This window comes from Schistocerca serialis, chromosome 9 (genome assembly GCF_023864345.2).
Source record: "Schistocerca serialis cubense isolate TAMUIC-IGC-003099 chromosome 9, iqSchSeri2.2, whole genome shotgun sequence".
In the NCBI taxonomy this organism is placed as follows: domain Eukaryota; kingdom Metazoa; phylum Arthropoda; class Insecta; order Orthoptera; family Acrididae; genus Schistocerca; species Schistocerca serialis.
The window spans coordinates 131931951-131955381 of NC_064646.1; the positions used below are offsets into that span (position 1 = coordinate 131931951).

At 37.9% G+C, this 23431-nt stretch overlaps 1 protein-coding gene across 1 annotated transcript in view; it reads right to left on the reverse strand.

Annotated features, from left to right (window-relative positions):
- Nucleotides 1-23431, reverse strand: part of LOC126419148 (serine protease gd-like) — a 309601-nt gene that overhangs the window by 19742 nt on the left and 266428 nt on the right. The window contains exons 6-8 of the mRNA XM_050086257.1: nt 19316-19431; nt 17279-17443; nt 1188-1344 (exon numbers count right to left, since the gene is read on the reverse strand). Of these exons, the coding sequence (XP_049942214.1) occupies nt 1188-1344; nt 17279-17443; nt 19316-19431 (438 nt within the window). The remainder of the gene's footprint in view (nt 1-1187; nt 1345-17278; nt 17444-19315; nt 19432-23431) is intronic.

Here is a 23431-nt window from a genome sequence, read left to right on the forward strand (position 1 = left end):
ATTTTGTTTTCATCATTAAACTGAGAAATAAAAACATCTTATGATGATTACATGACATTGTCGGCTGCACTGGAGGTGATCTCAGAATAACATGGTTGTTCTCCTTACAGAAGTTTATTCGCCCAGACTGCACAAAAATACAGTGATGACCAGTTTCAGCAAAATTAAATTGCCATCATTAGACCATTTGTATAGAAAAAAAAATTTTTACAGGGCCAATCCATTTTGTCGACTGTTCACATTGTGGACCCAACTTCTAGAGAAATAATACACCTCTTGTCATACAATAAGAGACTAGTTCTGTTAACAGTGCACAATAATTACAAATAAAATACATATGACATTTATAAAATACCTTCATGTTACGTCAACAAGGACAAGATTTTATAAACATCTTTTATATTTTGTTTGTAACTATTGTGCACTGTTCACACAGCCACTCTCTTATTGTATGAGAGACGGTACTGTGGAATGATATGTCAAAATATTAGAAAAGAGGTTAAAACAGTGCACACGTAACTATATTAGTTTCCCATTCAGTAACAAACCAAAAACACATTAAAAATCCAAAACAAAAATCTCACTCCCAAGGCAAGGAGGTTGCAGTGACAGTGCCATGGTATGCAGTACTCTTACACATGAAAGCCCAGAAAAGTGTGACAGTGTGTGATAGGTTTATCAGGACATATGTTTGCAGTCAGACAATAGATCAGCAAAGTTTGTGAGAATTGAATGGCGAACAACTCTGAATTTCAATTAGTGTAGTGAGTGATTTAATTTCTGGATACGTACCTGTATGTGTTTAGAAGTTTAACTAGCAACACATTCTATCTCTTATATTTTTGATCTAATGGTTAATGTATTTCATCCATAGTGAAATAAAGAAAAATATATTTACTTGCTGCCATTTGGTATTTATGCTATTCATATATTATGAAGAGAAGAAGACAGAAAGAGGATGCAACACACAGCACTGAAAATCATATTTAGCATTACAATTACCAAGTTTTAGGATGTAAGGGTGCAATCAGCTGCTGCAGTTCATCCATCTTAAGATTACACAGTACTTCATTTGTGTTTGTTACTTGCTTATACATTAATGAGCCAATTTAGCTGGTATCAGTGCTTGTACTACTCTGTTCTTATATATTTTTACCACAATTTCTAAGTCTACCAGTAACACTAACCATTCCGAAATCCTCCACAGAATGTCCGCTCAGAGGTGATGAGGGCAAAATCCTTCCGACTGTTTATGCAGTCTTCTCTGGACACAACAGGAACATTTGTCTTGCGTGGAAAATCAGTCACTCTGTTGCCATGTTCATCCCGGCCCCAACCAACAACCTAATTTAACATTACAAGGTTGTGCTAGAAGACAGTTGCACAGATAACATTTTTTTAACAATAAAACAGAATTCTGAAAACAAAATATTAGACCGAAACCTAATAATTAAGTTACAAATTATGGATGTTCTCAACCCATAGGTTGGATTGATTTACTAGGCATGATGCCATTAGTTATGGTATGCCCTTGCCATCCTCCAATATTTATTTATCCCCATACATTAAAAGCTTAGCTACTTATGAAGTTCATTGTAGGAGCAACCTAGACAATTTATTGGTGGCCGGCACCTATCCATTGACAAGTTTCTGCACAGGACAAATTAATGTCTATATAAGGGGCAGTCAAATGAAAATGATACAGACGAAAAGAAAGTAAGTAAACTTTATTACTTCAAAAGTAATCACCATAACTGTCAATAATTTATCCCATTGTCAGACAGTGATCAATGCCTTCATGGAAAGACTTTGTGGCTACCTACAGAACCATGACGGTACCCAGATGTGCACCTCTTCATCTGAAGAAAATTAATTAATGGCCACAAATGCTTTTCTTCAGGCCTGCAAAAATATGGAAATTGTATGAGGAGAGTGTGGCACTGCTCAGAGGATGTGTAGGGGCTTCCCAACAATACTTCTACAGAGCAGTCAAAACAGCTGTCACACCGGCTATAGCAAAGTCATGATCACTTATTTCTCAGACTGCAAGGGCCCACTGCTCATTGGCTTTCTGAAACACAGCACTATAACTAGTGCAGAGCACTGCATAGACACCTCACAAAACTTGAAGCATGTGCCTTGAAGTACAAACACCCAGCAATGTTGATGAATAGCATTCTGTTGCAGGATAATGCCTGCACACATTTTGACAAAGTTGTTTTCATTTGTCAGCCCCCTTACATTATTAATACAAAACAACCTGTTACATAAAATGTACCAAATCTGCACTTATTATAAAAATTACAATTGTATTGGGTACGAAGCAAAATTTGTGACTGCATTGAGAAGTTTTTGGTAAGGAGAATCTCATATATATGTCACTTTCATACCAATAACTCGCTTCATGGAACCAGTACTAATGAAATTTCCTCTACAAACCAGATTGCTTAAAAATCACTTGTGTGACACATCCTTAAAATACCACTCATATGAGTGGGACCCGTATCAAATATGCCTGTAACAAGTTTGACATTACCTCATAAACGTAAATGTTCATTTTTTTTTTTTAATCTTATCCATTAGGACCATTTCACATAAGCCTTGTGGAAGGAACATCAGCATCTCTCTCTCTTTTTTGGAAACACACATTATGTACTCATCTTGGCCTTAACTAATGTGTAAAGCCTTATTTATTACATACTTTTGTTTTTCCTTTGTTTATAAATGAGCGCAGGTAAGTTGGACTTCATTATATTCGCAATTATGGATCCTAAAATTTTATTTACGACTAACCCCTTGATGCCAGGTGTCACAAATTCGCAGCATACCAGTGTGACTCTAGAAAGTCTAAGGTTTACTGTTTTCGAGTGCTAGTGCCAAGAGGTACAGATTCTACACAGAGCTACCAATGCCCCTGACATGTGATGTCATGTTCTGACTGTTTAGGGTACTTCTAGTGTGACATAAGTAGTAGTTGTTCTCTCTCTCTCTCTCTCTCTCTCTCTCTCTCTCTCTCTCTCTCTCTCTCTCTCTCTCTGCCATGAAGAAATTTATTCAGGCATTAAGGGGTTAAATTGCATTTTTTGTGTTCTCTCTCATTTTTTTCATTCTCTGTAAATGAACACTTGTGCAGATGTCATGATATAATGTGTGTTCCTGAACACTGGGTGCAGTGGAAACCTCATTTTGTTCTATATCAGCAGCTGTAATAGATTTAAGCAAAATATGGAAGTAAATCAGATTCATGCTAATCCAGCAATTCCATGTATATATCAGTACCAGATCATTGAGAGTGTCTTAAATTTAGTGTAAACACATGGGGATTGTACTTTATTGAATCCAAAGACACATTCAGTTTCATACAAAACTTAGTCCTTGAATGTGTACATGTACAGTAGTATCACGATGATGATATACAATGGCAGTATGGTTTATCACACAATGGCTTTACAAGCTTTACATCAGTACTGCATGTTTTTGATTGTTGCATAACGTACTCCAGGAAGATGACTGCAGCTTTAGCACCAGCAGTGAGAGATATCTTCATGTTCACTCCTCATCACTTTCATCATAGCTTTCCCGTACGCATTTGTTCATCTCTTTGTCAAAGTTTGGTCATAGGTAGTTGCTCATCCAGTAATGTACTCAACAGCAACAGCTTTCTACAAAGAATATCAGTCCAACTACATCTGGTGCATGATGGAGGGGACCCTGTAGCACTACTTGCCATTTCCTATCCAGTTACACTTACAAATAGAGCGAGGGAAGGATGACTGTCTATATGCTTGCTCCATATGAGCCCTAATTTCTCGTATCTTATCTTCGTGGACCTTACGCACAATGTCCATTGGCGGCAGTAGAATCGTTTGTCAATCAGCCTCAAATGCCTATTCTATCAATAGTGTTTCTCAAAAAGTACATTGCCTTCCCTCCAGGGATTCCCATTTGAGTTCCCAAAGCATCTCCGTAACACTTACGTGTTGTACAAACCTACTGGTAACAAACCTGGCAGCCCGCCTCTGAACTGCTTCAATGTCTTCCTGCAATCTGACATGGTACGGATCCCAAACACTCTAGCAGTACTGAAGAATAGCTTGTATCAGCATCCAGTAAGCGGAATCCTTTACAGGTGAACCACTCTTTCCTCAAATTTTCCCAATGAAGCAAACTCTACCATTCACCTTCTCTAACACAGTTCTAACACGCTTGTTCAATATATCGTATCATATTGTTTTGCAACGTTATGCCCAGATATTTTAACAACTCAACTGTGTAAAGCGGACACTACTAATACTGTATCCAAACAGTACAGGCCATCCACATTAAATTTTTCCACATTTAGGGCTACCTACCATTCACCCCACCAACTGGAAATTTTGTGTAAGTCATTGTGCATCCCCCCACAGTCACACAGCTTCATCACCTTACTATACACCACAGCATCACGAGTGACAATAGCAGATTGCTGCTCACCCTGTCCACCAAATCATTTATGCATACTGAGAACAGCAGCAGTCCTATCACACCTCCCTGGTGCACTCTTGAACTCTTCTCTAATTTTGAGTTCCTGCTTGAGATCTAGCAGAACAAGTTTCCTTTTAGAAGCCATAATACTGACCCACAAACAAAGCCGCAGTTTCAAATATGTATAACACTGTATTAAGTAATAACGTTGCACACAAGAATTTATTATTTTGTGTGTCATTTCTGCTTGAGCGACTACGGGCTGGAAGTGGGCTGGATTACTTAGATGCCAGATAGTGACAGTTTAGTGTAGTATCCTAAACCAGACTATTATTCCTCCTCATTTCACGGTATATCTACATGAAGAAATAGATATTTTTGAAATTTTTTTCAAATTTATGAGTGTCATGAATAACATATTTTTTAGTAAATAGATGGCTGTGAGTTAACAGTGGCACATGCTATGAACTTCAGCAACAATATCTGGGTAGAAAAATAATTTCCCTAAAGCCACAGTGTAAGTATTTAAGTAGTGCAATATTTTAACTTATTTTCCACTTGCAGATTCATTTGTTGTTTGAAGTTTATGATCCAGATGCAAAAATAGCTTCATAATTAATGAGGTATCATAGGGCTGTGACCCTTTTGTTATAATGAACTTACACCATTTGGATCACAAATTTACACACACACACACACACACACACACACACACACACACACACTTGACTGACTAAACTTTGTAGTGCCAGACCTCAAGATGATCGGCAGTGCAGACAAAGTGGTCGTCGATCAATAAAAAGTTGTGATCCAAATGGTGTTTGTTAAAAACCCTTCAAAAGCCAAGATCGGGCAAGATTATTTTTTTTTTTTACATTCAAGACAACTAATTTCAACAGTCTTGGCTGTCAATTCTGATCTTAAAGACTTTTTCTAGTAAAACATCTTCCTTATATGCCAAACTAATTCACAACATGTCAAATGGATAAAAACTCAGCACATTATACACATTTGTCATTGCTAAAATGTTTGAAAACATGATGCATCTTGTCCAAAATGCCATGTCCATACATAAACTGCTCATAAATGCTTGATACATGGTAGAAATACTTACACAATAGCACACCTGTTTACATATGCTGGACATGTAAATAATAGTAAACAGTTTAGTATGCAGTTTTTTATTATGTGTCCAGCATATGTAAACAGATATGCTGCAGTGTACATATTTGTATCATGTAACAAGTATCTGAGCAATATGTGAATGGACATGGCCTTTTGATGTGTGATTTTTAAATATTTTAGTGATGGCGAACATTTATAACATGCCGAGTTTTGTCCACTTGACATCTTGTGCATGAGGTCAGCATAAAATGAACATGTTTTACTACCAAAAAAATGTTTAAGACCAGAAGACATCTAAGACTGTTTAAAACCAGTTGTCTTGAATAAAAAAATATTGTGTGTGATCTTGGCTTTCATGGTTTTTAACAATTACAACATATTGCCCTTCAATTCTGTCATAACGAGAAAATTCAGCCTAATGGCATTTTGTTTATTCATTATAAACAATGCAATTAGGAAGTCAATTATTGTGACTTAACACTGTATTTTGCACATACTGTAACAGTCGTGTTGTGTTACATTTAGTTCCCCCTTTACACATTAGTGTGTACCAACTGTATTTTTCATAAAATTCTAATTATTTTGCATTTGTCACACGAGTTTCTTAGACAGAACAGTACTGACACCAGAACAGAGAGGTAGAGGTAGATGAAGATTCAGGAAATCAGGAACTTGGAGCCCCTGTTTCCCTATAATTGTAACTTAAATCACTTTGTATGGCACTGGCAGTTCATGTTCACTTTCATTGGTGGGGTGCTCATAAAAAGTCATTAAACTTTATAAAGGCATTGTTTCGAAGTGTTCATTATATAATGCACCAGCTCTCCTCCTGCTGATGTTCATACTTATTCTAGTTGTGTTTCTGTAGTCTCGATTGTAACATAAAAAGAAACATGGTGTAACTGTGGGAGTAAACATGTAACTTCTTGCCCATTGGGAAGGCATCAGAGTGCAAATATAAGTACCCTTCTTGCTTTTGCCTTATGACCAATGGAAAAAAACTCTGTAGAAAACATTGGCTAGGAGTGGTTTATGCTTGTTTCACCTAAATACCACATTAGTTAATGTGGTATCTATACTAGCAGGTCACTTATACATTAGTTGTGCACACCTACTCTTCTGGCTGGCAAACGCTTCTGCAGGTGTAATTCACGCAATTTGCAGTGTCTTGTGCACTTCAGTGAACGATTCATCAAAGGAATGTTCCACAAGAAAAGTGAACAGCTTACATACTGATGTAATGCCTTTAAATGTAAAATGCAGTAAATCGCTGACAGTTCATTTTTCAATTTATCATGGCAAATAAAGGGACTGTAACTTAATGAAAAAGTATTTAATAAAGTGGCTGGGAAATCACCTTTGAAAGAAGCAAACATCTTTGGATCAATAATTTTGAAGCTACTGAATACATGAGAGCTTTGGAATCTTCCTTTTAGTTGGTTGGTCACAATGTCACACACTTCTTTGGCATCTGCTGTCTGGTTAGGTCAAATACTATATTTTGAACATTTTCTTGGAAGAATAAAACATTTATCTTCAGAAAGTCAATTCATTTCATTGTCCTCTTGTATTTCCGAAACAGCCGACTCTAAATGATATAATGCATTGGGTATAGTAACGGCATTTTCATTCTGCATCAACGCATTTCATAATCTTATAGAAAAAAAATTAGAAGGAACAAAAGGTCTGGATTATAAAGTAAATTCCTTAAAGCAAATGCTTCTCTTCTTGTAATATCACTCCAAGAATCTTCTTCCAATCTTATAAAAACATTCCAATAAGTCTGATTTGTTTTCCTGAGGATTGGTTACTACACGAGTCTGGAAGTTCCATCTAATTGAAGAGACTGAAGGAATTATCTCGTTACAGAGTGTCACTCTGCTTAGGCAATGAAAAATGAAACATTGTAAATCTATAAATATTTACAAACAACAACCTAACAGACTTTACGTTTTTACTGTAAATTCATTTGATGATGCGCACTGGAAAAGTACTCTGGTGGTACACCACCATGACTGCCGCTCATTACTGGGGCACCATTGTATGCCTGAGAAATGAGTTTTTCTTGAATACTGGAAGGTTCCAGACTTTTTTAGAACCTCACTATACCCACAAACTGTCCTATCATCATTTTCAAAGGACTCTTTCAACAGGTTTCTTCCCTGTAATTTACCACATTATAGTGACATACTGACTTCTGCACATATCTTTTCTTTCATCTGCCTGCACAGAAAAGTGGCAGCATTAATGTCTTTAATCAGCTGTTCAATGTAAACTTTATACATACAGTCTTAAAGTTCACTTTGTATCATGTGTGTCATGTTTACATATGTGAGTACTGGAACTGCTTGAGTGATCATGTAATATGCTGTCAAGATTTCCTAGAACAAATAATAAATCCAAGAAACAGCGCAGTTTGCTGACTGCTGTTTTCCATTGTGAGCCTTCAGTGCTAACTCACAAGTTACACAAAATATTAAGCACTCTACTATTCTGTTTAGCGTGCGTGTGGGCGTGCGTGCGTGTGGGCGTGTGGGCGTGTGGGCGTGCGTGCGTGCGGGCGTGCGTGCGTGCGTGCGGGCATGCGCGCGTGTGGGCGTGCGTGCGTGTGGGCGTGCGTGCGTGTGGGCGTGCGTGCGTGTGGGCGTGTGTGTGTGTGTGCGTGCGTGCGTCGTCTTTGTAACTAATTTATTACGTTTCTGAACTGACATTTCGTAGACTGAATCAGTCTGAGCAGGAATGTTAATTGTGCCAAACATTTGGTATTTACAGGAATTTTCTAAATGTTGTCCACTTTCTTCATGTTTCTTAATTCGTTCATTTAAATACTTTAGTTCCTTACAGCCAACTGTTGTCCACAATCCATCACTACCAAATAATACACAATACAAAAAAAAACTTTTGTCTCTCTTCCCTCACTGTTAACCAAGACTTTAAACAGAACCATATGTTGCAGAAAGTTCTCTTCCTTCCGTCGAGTTGAGAGATGAAGAAATCTTTTGGGTGAGTGCCTAATGGCTTGATTTACAGCTTGTCTTCCATACTTAATAAATGAAAGAGCATTTTATGCAAATAACCTATTTCACTCATTTAAAAATCACCATATGAACATTTGAGTTTCAACCACAAAGCTCCAGAATATGGAACACTACCAAGAGATGGCTTCATTTTCTGTTTTCCACATTTTCCATTGATGAATGGCAGTAGGGAGGTGGGGGGGGGGGGGGGGGGGAAGAGGGAGGGGGAGGTGGTAGCAGGGAAGAAATGCAGTAAGGCAAGTGAGAGCAACGACAGTTAGGTTCCACAAGCCCAGAGTGGCTGGCCCCAAACACTGTAATGACTTGTGGACAGGTGGGCAAGGAGAGGAGAATGTGACCATGGCAGGGACAGCATGGTTCGCTGGGGTACTAAAAAAGAGGAGTACAGCTGAGGTGGTCCACCCCATGGGCGTCCTGAAGCTGGCCCTAAGCTGCACTAAGGCGGCGGAGGGGGGGGGGGGGGGGAGGCGCATAAAGGGAAAGAGCTTGATCGTGTCACAGCGACTACAGTTTTAGGAGCTGGGGGTGTGGGGGAGTGAGGGCTGTCTATCACTGGCCCCACGGCAGGGCTGGGATGCAGGGAAGGAGAGGTACATGTGCGGTGGCCCGCAACTATGCATTGGCGAGGAGTGAGGGGAAGGTGGACATGGGAAAACTGCTTGGTTGCATCACTGACTGCGGGTCAGGAGTGGGGAGGAGTTATGGGGCTACAGGCACCACCTGCCACTAGTCCTCAGCTTTACATGATAGTATGGGGATTGGAAAACTGGTTCATCACTGCAGAATGACATGCTTTGTGTGTGTCTGCAACAGAAAGAACCGATTTGATTATCTTAATTTCCTGTCAGTCATACTATGCCACAATCATGTTATACTCTAACTGTCTGAGGAAAAAAATATGCCACAAAATTTTTCATGAGGCCGGGCCCCTCTGGCTCTTTTGCAGCAAGCTGCCCCTGTTGTACAGGGTTAATCACTTTAGTTATCTTAGCATAACAGATCCAGAAAGCATCAGCCACAACATAGCTCATTGTGAATGCTGATGTTGCACATAGTGAGAGTTAGCTGCCATTCATAAGCAATTGGAAATCACCCTGACTGCTATCATGTAGTTGGAAGCTCCTCTGATATGGTGTGCTGGGAAGGCTGCTGAGATACATGTACTGGAGATTCTAAAGGTACATCAAGTATTATCCTCTCTCACAGGTATTTTATCCTGTACAGGAAGTACATGATTTATCACTACTCATGTATTTGATTGAGTGGTGTATTAGTGGTAAGTCTTAGGATCCACTGAAGGGAGATAGGAATCAGAAGGAACTCAGGGTATTGCACACTTACACTTCACCAGTAAGTCCACGATCTGTTCCCACTAACTTAAACTAAGCCAGTAAGACACACTTCACCTGTTTAGAATCCTGTTGTGCCCCATGTTACAGGGAGGAAAAAACAAAAGAGTATGGCTATTCTTTGACATTCTCAATGGGGAGACACACTATCTGTTGATTTAAAATGTGTGGATAAAAGTCCTACATAAAGACTGCAAATTTTCTTTATACAAAACACCCTTTTTGAAGGTATGATAAATCAACTTAGGCTTTGCTTCTTTGCATGTAATTTTCGTTGCTCCCAGACTTACTTCATCCTTTAAGAGGGGTCATTCCTTTTTTCCCCTGGGTCCACTTTCTTCCTATTGCAGACCTCTTTCTTTCTCGAAAACTTGCTTTTTGTGTTGCTTCTCTAAAAAGTATTCTGTTGTCTATTATGTCTATTGTAATATCTGTGTTTTTCATGTATGTCAATTTCGGTGAACCATGTGGGTTAGGACTTGTAGGCGTTTAGTAAATTAAAGATCAGCTTGGTTAGTCTTAATCAGTACTTAAAGCGCTAAAACTGTAGTCTTCGTTTCCTTGTTACAGCAGTTAGCTTTTCCATTTTCAAATACAGCTCTCTGTCTGATCTTAATTTGTATTTACATTAATGTTACTTCTAGGTCTCTGTATTTTGCTTGGAATAATTCTTTCAACTTTTTCCAGTTTTTTAAGATCCCAACCTTGTTGTTTTAAGTGTTTCTGCTGCACACAGTGTTTCAGGCCTTACTACTGTTTGGCAGTGACTTAGCTTTCTGTTCTAAGAAAAGTGTTTGTGTTACATACTTTCTTTTGGAATTCACTTTCCATTTTATAAACTATTTTCTATGGCTATCTTTTCCTCGTGTTGCTTGTTATCAGTTCACCGGGGAATTTAAAACAGTTTTAGATATTGTTATGGATTTTAAGCAGCATCACTGATATATGTCATGAATTTATTTTTATTAATTTTATTTTTTTTTTTCAAATGATATATTTAGTCCAATTTTGTCTGCTTGCTTCTGTAGTTCCGTGATTTGTTCTTCAGCAATATCCAATGAGTCAGTAATTAATGCCATATCATCTGCAAAAAGCTAGACACATTATGGTGATTATTTGTGTCTCCTTAGTCGAACCCACTTAGTATTAATGGATTTTCTCCGCTCTCTCACTACCTTCTCTAACGCGCAGTTAGAAGTTGGGGGTGATAATCTCCCTGTCTTCTCCTGATTTTGCTTCAAAAGGTTTTGACAGTTCTCCATAAATTTTACTTTTGATGTGCCTGTTAAAGTTCTTTAAAATTCGGATCAGTGCATTTTTATCAATAGAGTCATGTGCTTTTTTAAAATCTCCAAAAGTTACCACATATTTAAGGTTTCTGGTTTTCCTGATTTATATTACGTTCTTTTCTATTTGCACTGCACAAGAGCTTTCCTTCTTAAATGCAGCTTGATACTGTAATTGTTGGTTGAGTATTCCTTCAGCTCTCTTTAAAAGTGTCATGGACAAGATCTTATGTGTCACTGGTAAGAGGGAGATCCCTCTACAATTGTTAGAGATCAGTTTTCTTTCCTTTTTTTTTATGTATTGGATGCATTAATGCCGATGTCCATTTTGATGTTAAGTTGTTTGCTGTCAAATTTTCATTGACGATTTGTGTTAGACATAAAATATGTTGTCACTAGAGTGCTTCCCAATTCTCTTCCCTTGGCCCTTTGTTATTTTTAAGTTGTTTTATGACTTCTTTGATTTCATCTATTGGTGGCTTTGAGTCTGGTTTTTATCACAGTTGTGCACTTCTTTGAAGTAGTTAGCAAGTATTCTGCAGTTCTCTGTGTTGTTATATGCATTTTTTATATTTTTGTATCTATAAATTGTGAACTTGGTGATATACACTTCTTTAAACTATTTTTGAATGTTTTGTAGAAGTTCCTTGTGGTGTTCTGCTTACAATGTGTCTCAATTGATGTTAGTTGATCTTTTATATGTTTTACTCCGATCATTTTGAGACCTTCTGATGCACATATGCTTGCTTCTATAAAATTTTTCCTGTCCTTTTCATTTTTATTTGCATTCCAGATATTCCAAGCTTCTTGTCTGTTTATAATTAACTCATCACAATCATGACTCCACCAAGCATGTTTTCATTTCTTTTTAAGAGGGACACTCTTCTGAAGTCTCAATAATCTCTCTTTCAAGTTATTTCTAACATTTAGGTATTCTTTTTTCCAACTGCGTTTTATAATCAGTTTCTCTAGATAACTTCTGTATGTCAAACTTTCTGGGCCAGGTTTGGTCTTTTTTTGTAAATATTGGTCTAACCTTGAGTTTTCTTTATAGATTACCAGATGTCATTGATGAGCCAGATTTTGCACAGTTTTCTACAACCTCCCTTTGCCTGACAGTCGATGTTACTCTTTAACATTGTCAATGGAGAGATAAGTAATTTGTTATTTTAAATTAACATAAAATTTCCCAGTCAGGTGAAGGGAGATTGTAGAAAACTGTTCAAGATTTGAGGATGGCTTGCCATTGAGCCAAAACCGATAGTCAGTAAAGGAAATGTGTGTTCTTAATGAAGGATTTTTATCCAAACACGTTTTAAAAGGGTATGGGTCTGTTAATAGTCAACAGTTTGAATATATGGGGAACAGTGGTACTCCTTAGACAAATGAGAGCAAGGGATGGAAATAATCACCTTGTGCATTTTGTGTGTATGCCTGAGGGACCTCACTGAAAATACAGAAGAAGCAGCCATTGAAGGAACAGGGTGCCATCAGCCAGAGATTCAGTGAAATGATGCCTGTCATCTGGGCTCCAAAATCATACCTAAGGCTTGACCAGATACTCTGTAGGTTCTGCCACAAGCTTACAGCAACTTCCTAGACTTGTGTCATAGCATTGAGAACTATAAGATTCTCCTGAATGGCTCTGAGATGAACTACACATCGAAGGCTGCTAACCAGGTAGCTAACTGTGTGTGGAGTGTAGATACAACACTCCATCCAATCCAAATAATGGAAGCTATAGGGGAACCCAAAGTATTAATGTAACATTTAGAGTAATGCCCCCTCCCCTATTATAAAATCCTAATTATCTACTGGTGAAGCATTAACAATGAAGACCAAGAGTTTGAAGCAATCCTATAAAGCAACGGAGCTCATGAAATACCAGATAGAGAATTTTAGCTAAAACCCCAAATTGTTAATGGTACAATTTTGGGGGTAAATTGCCATCTATACTCAAAGCCACATTATGGAGTGTGGCAGAGTGTACTTTGTATACCAGTGTTTTTTCCCCTTCCTCATCCAGTTCTGAAGGTTGCACATAAAGAATAACAGTTGTTAAGCCTCTGTGTCAGCTCTGATTTTTACATAGCAGGGAGTAATGTATTGGTCGAATCTTCCTGGAATGTGGGATCTCAGAATTTTAATGATAAACGACACCTTGATGCACAATACCTCTTTCGTATCGTATAGCACGAGAGGTGGTTGAGGAACTCTCATGCTTTTGCCCTTAGAGAGTAAATATGTAATGAAATGCTCTGCTTCTCTTTGATTGTTTTCCGTTTCTTCTGTCAGTCCAATCTGGTACATGTCTCAGACAGACGAGTCATACTCAAATATTGGACAAAGATTTTGTAAACTGCCACCTTCGTAGGTGATGACACTTCTTGAGGATTCTTCCAATAGATCTCTAACCGGAACCTACCTCTCCTATAAATAGTTTTAAGTGTTCATTCCACTTTAAACAGTGCTGTATGCATACTCCCAGACATGTGATGGATATCACTGATTCAAGTGATTGCAGAACAATTGTTGAATCCTACAATATTGGGTCTTTTGACCAGTTTATGTGCAATATATTACATTTCTTCACATTGAATGTTATCCGACATATTAGAGCAAGCACCAATCCTATGGAGGTCTTACAGCATTTGACTACAATTTATTACAGTCCATTTAAAATTACTTAATAGTTGATATCTGTCCCTTGCCGCTACAATGCTGCCGCATCGGCTGCTGGATACCGCTCTGTTATATGAAGGTGGCAAACTTCACGAATGCTGTTAATGTGTAACATGGAGCGATGTTTGAAGTGTTGTTTGAAGCGTTTGTCACAAGGTATGTTGGAAATGTGAGATGCTATGATGGCAGCTGATTTTATGTAACCAATTACTGAAATGCAGCAGATGACTTTTTGTAGCCCTGAATTTACACTCTGGTCCTAAACTAACAACAACCTTGCGATTTGTGATATATCTGAGATAGCGATTCTCAACAATCTGCAGTAGAACTAAAATCACAATCACTTTATTCACAGCTATTGAAGCTAGCACATTCAAGACTGAAAAAGTTCAGTTTCAATGTTAAAAGCAAGCTGTAATTTCACTGATTAACTGAAACTGTCCTCCCATTGGTTATACAAGCTACCGCATTACCTACCAATGACAGTTCTCATTGGCACTAGGTTGCAGATTATGGGTGACTCAGGGAGGTTCCAGATGAAAGAAGAATAGGTAGAAAAATAAGAGCAAAAAGAGTCTGTACGGTGATGAAAATGATGTGGCAAACAATTGGAAATAAAATAATTACACTTAGTATGATTAATTGAATAAAAATGTAATCAAACTATTTTGATTAGACTTAGAAAAAAAATTTTATTACTTGACAAGATTTGAACCTACACCTTTAACATAGCAGGTTAATATGTTAACCATTGCACTGAAGTACAACAGTGGCTTAAGTTGTTATATATTTGACTTACAACCCAGTTGCAATGACAAATTGCCGCCTTCAAAAACTTGGTTTCACACAATGCCGTGCAAAGCTTATCTAATGTAAGCTGATCTCTGTGATAATGATAACCACGTATAGGATGCTGAATCACATCTTGTGTGGAAGTATCGAGTAATGTTTAGTTAGTACTGTGTATGAAACACGTTATTTAATTAGTGTCGCTGTGGTGTGTGGTGGCGACTATCGTGTATGATGAAATACGAAATAAAATTGGCAGACCCATGCACGATTTGGGATGCAAATACATTAAGAAAGAATGCCAGACAAGAAATTGCAAGTGAACCAATCAGTTGTGGCAGTTTAGCAGCAGCGAATGGTTCGGGTGTGCTGTTTCTCTGATTGGACAAAACCAGTTTCATCGTGTGAAGTGTCAACTAACCAGTAATTTTAATCAGACTATAGTTTTCAACTTTATATATATATAAACAAAGATGATGTAACTTACCTGTCCCTTTTAAAACCCACATCCTTTTGTCCTTCCCTCTTTCCTGATGAAGTAACTGTGGGTTGCGAAAGCTTGAATTTTGTGTGTGTGGTGCGCTTATGTGTCTATCAACATACGAACACTTTCGTTTGTTAAGTTACATAGTTACATCATCTTTGTTTTTAGATATATTTTTCTCATAAAACTGTATCATCCACAACTTCAATGACTAATGCAGAAGAACCTGACTAATTCTCAAGACCTGTCACAAATGAGGAAGAAATTCTGGTCACATGTAAAGGCTATCAGTGGCACAGTCAAGTGTTCAAGTGCTCACAGATAACACAGGAACTGAAACTCAGGATAGCAAAGCTAAAGCTTAAAGACTGAATTCTGCTCTGCAATCTTTTGTAAAGGAAAATCCAAGAGTATTGCTCCAGTTTAATTCTCTCACTACTGCAAAGACGAGTGGTACTTATTTAGTGCCCCTGCCATTGATAGGCACCCATAAACCTGAAACTGAACAAAGTTCCAGGGCCCAATGGAATCCTTGTGAGATTTTGTACAGAACTGTCAGCTGTGTTAGCCCCTCTTAACAGTAAATAAATGAAAACTGTGCCCAGTAGTTGGATGAAACAACAGACCATGCCTGTACACAAGAAGGGTAGGGAAAAATGATCTACAAATTGTCATCCAATCTCAGTGACTGCAACCTGTTATAGAATTTTAGAACATATTCTGACCTTAAACATAGTGAAATATCTTTAATGGAATGACCTCCTCCTTGCCAACCAGGATGGATATTTAAAGTATCAGTCATGTGAAGCTCAATTTGGGTTTTTCACAGAAAAATATTTTGGATGCTATTGATCTAAACAATAAGATAGATTCAGTACATCACGAATTCCGTAAAGCATTTGACTCTTTATCACACCACCACTTACTAATGACAATGGGGTATAAAAGGGGATTTTTTATGGTACATGATCTGTTAGACAAAGCACAGCATGTAGTCTAGGATGGAAAATTCTTGACAGATATAGAAGTAATTTCAGATGTGCCCCAGGGAAGTACGTTGGGCCCATTAGTTTTCTCTCTGTATATTAATGACCTTACAAACAGTAATAAAAATAATCTCCAATATTTTACAATTGTTGCAATTGTCTGTAACAATGCACAATCTGTAAAAAGTTTCACAAATATTATGTCAGATATTGGTAAGATTTCATAGTGGTGTAATAGCTTCAAACGCTCAGAAATTTAAAATCTTGCATAATCACAGAAATATGGCTACTTATCCCAGCGAGTCAGAACTGGAATTTTACAACTTACACAAATATCTGGCTTTAACAATTGTTACCACAGGAATACGAACTGGAATGACCACATAGGTAACACAGATGGCACACTTCTAATCAGTGGTAGGTTACTGGAAAACTTCAGTCAGTCTACAAAGGACATCGCTTACCAGACACTCATTTAGTCCATCTTTGAGTATTTCTAATCTGTTTTAGACTCACGTCAAATAAGACTGACAGCAGATATTAAAGATAAGCAAATGAAGACAGTTCAAGTGGTCACAAATTTGGGTATTGAAGAGTGTCACAGAAATGCTGCGAGATAAATCCAAACTGGGAAACACTTTAAGAAGTTTACTTCTATCTCATGAAAGCCTACTTGCACAGTTTCCAGAACCAGTATTACATGAAGAACCTATGAATGACCATCACCTATGTATTGGTCCAATAGAGGTCACAATGAAAAGAGACTAATAACAGCATGTACTGAGACATTTAAATTACTGTTCTTACCACACTCCATATGCAAATAGAACAGCAAGAAACTAATAAGCGGTACAATGGGAAGAACCATCTGCCATGCATTTCAAAGGGGTTTGCAGAGTATAGATGCAGATACTTTTCTTTTACTTTATTTCCGTTGTAGCTGTATTATTTCAGTTGTGTATCTTACAGAGTGAAAACATGTTTGTCTGTAAATAATGTCTTTGGATCAGCCACCCACCATGTATGCAAAAGTTTCTGGATCGTAGCAAAAATAAATCTGTAAAGGAACACTTACCACTCCAATTTGACCAATTATATGGCTTAATGATGAATGTTGATTCCACAGGCAAATCGGAAGAACATAACGGGTGTACTCAACAGGATCCCGCAGTATGATCATAGCAATGTCAGCATCAAAGTTGTTACTGTTGTAGTCTGGATGGAGATATATTTCTGACACCTATGTAATAAGAAAGTAGGAAAAAAATGAAGTCAAAAAAATATTTTATTACACAACAAAAGAATGGACAAGTAACCAAATCACAGTTTTCATAACAATACTAGCAGAAAAACTTCACAACGAAACTTTAAGTGAGTTACTAGAGAAGAATATGTGAAATTAATGAAGTTCTTACTTAAGAAAGTGATGGTGACAGCAAGCATTGTGTCTATCACCACGAGGAAAACACAAAAGTAATTTTGTTTTATTTTTTTCTACTTTTCTGTAGGTATGTTTCTGAATGATACCTAAATGCAACATGAGGAATGTGGAGGGCTGACAAACTAATATATTAAACAACTATACTTATTCAGATCACCTTCAAACTAACACTCTCAGCTGTGTTTTAGCAAAAATTCTTTCCATTGTTGATATTTTCAATACCACATTTTGGAATATCATCTACAAAAATATTACATCGTGTTTTCTGCCATTAGAGATGTCAAATTGCTCTTCACTTGTGTCTGTTGGTGTAGCACATTCCAGGGATTAAGACTGGTGGTTAGGAACTGTCATATTGATAGTTCATTTGTGGACTTTAATATTGGGAAGCTCTATACTGTCAAAAACTGCAGTCACTACAGCTGTTCCCCCAAAATTCTGAGTTACTTCTTCAGTCCATCATGCACTCATTTACTTAATGTCAATAATTTTATAGATTTGATCTCAGTTTCTCAGAAAAAAATGCATATTGATAGGAAGCCACACATGTGTGACTGAAGAAGGCAATAGCTGTTGGCATTGTTGCAAAGAAATCCAACAACGCAGACTGTATTCTAGCGTTCCAGTTAAACAATATCTGAACAGTTAACCACACATCTGTTGTCCAAGAAATGTTTCCACAGGATGCTAACACACAGTGCAGTCACACAATAAAAGAAAATTAAGATCCACAAGAGAATAAAGTATGAACAGATTACAAAGGATATTAAATGTGAGGTTTTTAAAAATATCACATATTGCTCATTGTGTTATATGTAAGAACTGAAAGCAAGCACATTGTTTAAAAAGATGACCACAATGGTTAGAACACTTGAACAGACTGTCTGGTTCCTTTAATGTTTCACACACTGATGGCTGTCTGCATAGTGATGGACATTTCACACCCTGGCCAGGCCACGATATCAGGTATGAGGCTCTGTTGTAGCCTCCAGCGGGCACACAAGTTTTAGTGGATGACATTGTTTACTGAGACCCCCATTCCACACATATATTCAACTGTGTAACAACAATAATGGACATGCCTGGTTGGAAAGAACATTACATGAAATAACGCAAAGGCTACCACTCAACTAAGGAGTACTGAAATGTGGAGCATAGAAACACCTAACAAAAAACAGTAATCACACTAGCTTTCAAGCTTCTGCTATTTTCCTAGTTGGAGTGTATGTTTGTGAGGTGTCTGAGGTTTTGAGTGTGTATGCGTGTGCTTTTACTAAAGAGAGAGCAAGAGCTCACAAGCTAATGTGAATACAATTTACTGTTAAGATTTACTGTGTTTCTATGCTCCACACATCAGTCCCCTACTACTGTGTGGTTTCCTTCCCCTTATTTTACTTACTGCTTTTGTAAACACACCCCTAAAGTTTAAAAAAAGGATGGCAATTACAGACACCAAAGGAAACAAATTCTGTTCAATGTATACTATGCACCAGGTTTCATTTCAGAATAAAGTTATAAAAAGTATCTTTCTTTACTACCGGTAAAGGAAAAATTTATTTCATGCAGTTTCAGTAATCTGTTAAAAATATAAACTAACATGAGAAGCTATTCCCCAGACAAAGGGCAGACTGGACAAAGTTTTTGATGCAGATGAGGTAAATTGACACTTACCTCTCTAACCTGGCTGTAAGGCTCTGCGAAGCGCCGCACCTCGTACTTTCCGAGGTAGATAACAAGATCCTTTGGTGTGAGTGCCGGATTATCACGGTACTTGATGCAATGCCCAGCTGCACACACACATACAGACATTGTCTCCAACAAGGTATACTACTAGTGTCTAGTGTGTGAGGGGTGGCAAAGAATGTATACTGGTTTAGAACATAATTGCAATCAACTTGGAAACTTAGTGATATGAGCTCAGTTCATTATCAAACTTTTACTTCCCTTATTTATATTGTATTATTTGCCAATCCGAAACAATTTTGAGTGTTACTTTTATCTTACAAAAGCAGCTGAAGTTAGGACCTATGAATTACAATTACCACTGAGTCGATGAAAACCGTGTGCCCGACCGAGACTCGAACTCTGGACCTTTGCCTTTCGCGGGCAAGTGCTCTACCATCTGAGCTATCGAAGCATGACTCACGGCCGGTACTCACAGCTTTACTTTGCCAGTAACTCGTCTCCTACCTTCCAAACTTTACAGAAGCTCTCCTGCGAAACTTGCAGGACTAGCACTCCTGAAAGATACTGTGGAGACATGGCTTAGCCACAGCCTGGGGGGGATGTTTCCAGAATGAGATTTTCACTCTGCAGCGGAGTGTGCGCCGATACAAAACTTCCTGGCAGATTAAAACTGTGTGCCCAACCGAGACTCGAACTTGGGACCTTTGCCTTTCGCGGGCAAGTGCTCTTGCCCGCGAAAGGCAAAGGTCCCGAGTTAGAGTCTCGGTTGGGCACACAGTTTTAATCTGCCAGGAAGTTTCATATCAGCGCACACTCCGCTGCAGAGTGAAAATATCATTCTGGTACCACTGAGTCGTTTAACTAAATGGTCACACACTTGTCTTGGGTGCCATAATATATATTATATTTATGTATTTATCATCTCGTGATGCATTTTGAGATGAGATAACCCCATCATGTCTGTGGTAAGTAACATACAATATAAAGCAGGATATTAAAAAAGCACACATTGTGAGAACACGGTGAAGCTGAGAAACATACCTGTTAAAATCAGTACAATTTGGGTCACTTCCTATGTTGAAAATCTAGCAGCTTTTGAAAGCAACAGCTATTATCTCAGTACTACAGTGTGATTCCTTTATTAACTTTTTATATGTACATTCTGTGATCAAAAGTATCCGGACACCTGGCTGAAAATAACTTACAAGTTCGTGGCGCCCTCCATAGGTAATACTGGAATTCGATATGGTGTTGGCCCACCCTTAGTCTTGATGACAGCTTCCACTCTGGCAGGCATATGTTCAGCCAGGTGCTGGAAGGTTTCTTGGGGAAAGGCAGCCCATTTTTCACAGAGTGCTGCACTGAGGAGAGGTATCAATGTCTGTCAGTGAGGCCTGGCACAAAGTAGGCATTCCAAAACGTCTTGAAGGTGTTTTATAAGATTCAGGTCAGGACTTCCGTGCAGGCCATTCCACTACAGGGATGTTATTGTTGTGTAACCATTCCACCACAGGCCGTGTGTTATGAACAGGTGCTCTATGGTGTTTAAAGTTGAAGAGCAATTCGGAGAAGACGATTTCAACAGTCGGAAGCAAGAAGGTGCTTAAAACATTAATGTAGGCCTTTGCTATGATAGTGCCACGCAAAACGACAAGGAGTGCAAGACCCATCCATGAAAACATGACCACACTGCCTCCGAATTTTACTGTTGGTACTACACATGCTGGCAGATGACTTTCACCAGGCATTTGTCATACCCACACCCTGCCATCTGATTGAAACATTGTATACAGTGATTTGTCACTCCACCCAACATTTTTCCACCGTTTCTGTTGTCCAATGTTTACATTCCTTACACCACATGAGGCATCGTTTGGCATTTACGGGCATGATGTGTGGCTTTTGAGCAACCGCTCGACCATGGAATCCAAATTTTCTCACCTCCCACCTAACTGTCACAGTATTTTCATAGTACTTCCTGATGCAGTTTGGAATCCCTGTGAGATTGACTAGATAGATATCCGCCTATTACGCATTACAATCCTCTTCGACTGTCGGCGGTCTGTCAGTCAACAGACGAAGTCAGCCTGTACACATTTGTGCTGTACGTGTTCATCCTTATTTCCACTCCACTATCACATCAGAAACGATGGACCAAGAGATGTTTGGGAGTGTGGAAATCTTGAGTACAGACGTATGACACAAGTGACATCCATCACCTAACCACATTGAAAGCCCACAAGTTCCGCGGAGTGCCCAATTCTGCTCTCTCGCAATGTTTAATGACTACTGAAGTCACTGATATGGAGAACCTGGCAGTAGGTGGCAGCACAATGCACTTAATATGAAAAAAAAAAAAAACATGTTTCTGTGGGTGTCTGAACACTTTTGATCACATTGTGAGTGTAAAAAACACATGCACTCTTTTTAATAAGTGTTGGCATAACAGGCGTACTGTCACGAATGTCCCCTACTGGCAGTATTATTTACCTTGTACCCTGTTAAAGCGTCTATGTCAGTTTGGGCACTGACGTGACTTAGTGGAATTGGAAGTGACAATTTACTGTGTAGTGGTTTTACAAGGTACATTCTCAGCTTCACTACATTGTTGTAATGTACCCCTTTTGATATCTTGCTTTATATTGTAGGAAAAGGTAGATTGCTACTTACCATAAATATGACCGGTTAATTGCACACAGGTAAAATTAAAAGGAATTTACACACAAACTTTTAGCCACATCCTTCATAAGAGAAAGAGAAACAAACACCATTTATTCATACATGCAAGCAAGCACACCTGACACCACATCTTTATGGTAAGTAGCAATCTGTCCTTTCCTACACTGTTAATGTTTCTACATGTAGTTTTCATTGGTTGATTTTGTCTTACATGGTATGTTTCTTACCATACATCTGATCATCACATTATCGCAAAACATCATAAAATAAAAAAGTAAATAAATAAATAAATAATATTAAAAAATTATGCTGGTGACAAGGCAAGTGTATTACCATTAAGTGCCACAGATGGTCGCAAATCCAATACTTCTTGTCTGAAGTATTAAAGCTGTGTAACTTATTTCATGCAATAACTGACTTAATTCCTACTGAAAAATCTATTTTGTTTTTGCTGCTGAAAGCATATTTTCAGTTTTTCAAAGTGTATATGTGAATGAAGTGGTTACTGTAGTATACTTTAACAGCTATCTGCAGATTTGTACTGTTATACATTTGATATAAATGCCCACCTTTACCATATTTCAGTAAGTTAAGATCACTAATTTGCTGAAAATGGAATAATTGGGAACATTCTTCCTCATATGAATACATGCACCTTACAGTTAAGTGTAGATTTAGCTTGAAAAACATTTCTTGTTCTCCCTGTTGCACCACTAACTTTGACAAGGATGCATTTGTTATTGTGTGCATGAAAAAGTTTGCAAGATAACCCAGAGCCATCAAGTCTGCATAAGTTGTCTTTACAAAATGAATTTGCAGTTGACTTTTAATTTGAAGTTCCAGTGATCCCAGAGAAAGTTCAAGTAACAAATGTTTCATTGCTGAATGTGGACTAAAGAAAGTGTAGAAATATGGGTATCTTCCACAAAAATAAAGTTATGAAACAGTTATATAGTTTCTACAATATTCATATTTATTTGTTTATTTATTTATTTCTGAAACAAATAAAAAAGAACTAGAACTCCAAATAAATTTTCTTATCAATTTTATTAATTTGTAATTAACATTTAAAGCAAAATGCACACAAATTTCCAAAAATAAATGAGAAAACTTCAGTTTTATTTTGTAGAGACTTTAGTGATATTTTTGTTGTTCAGTAACCTCAAACATGCTTTATCAAGTGCATTTTTTGTGACCAAAGCTGAAAAATACATTATTGCCTCCGCCCATTTTATGAATGTACATGCACAACATCTCCAGTGGTCACCCAGAACAGCCAAAATTTAAAATTTAAATCAAAGTCACATAGTTGTTCACATTAGACACTGGGTTATTATGAAATGAACAATAGTATAGAAAAAGGAGGACTTTTTGCTTCTCTGTAGTCATGTTTTCACCGAGTCTCAACAATCACTTTTTTCG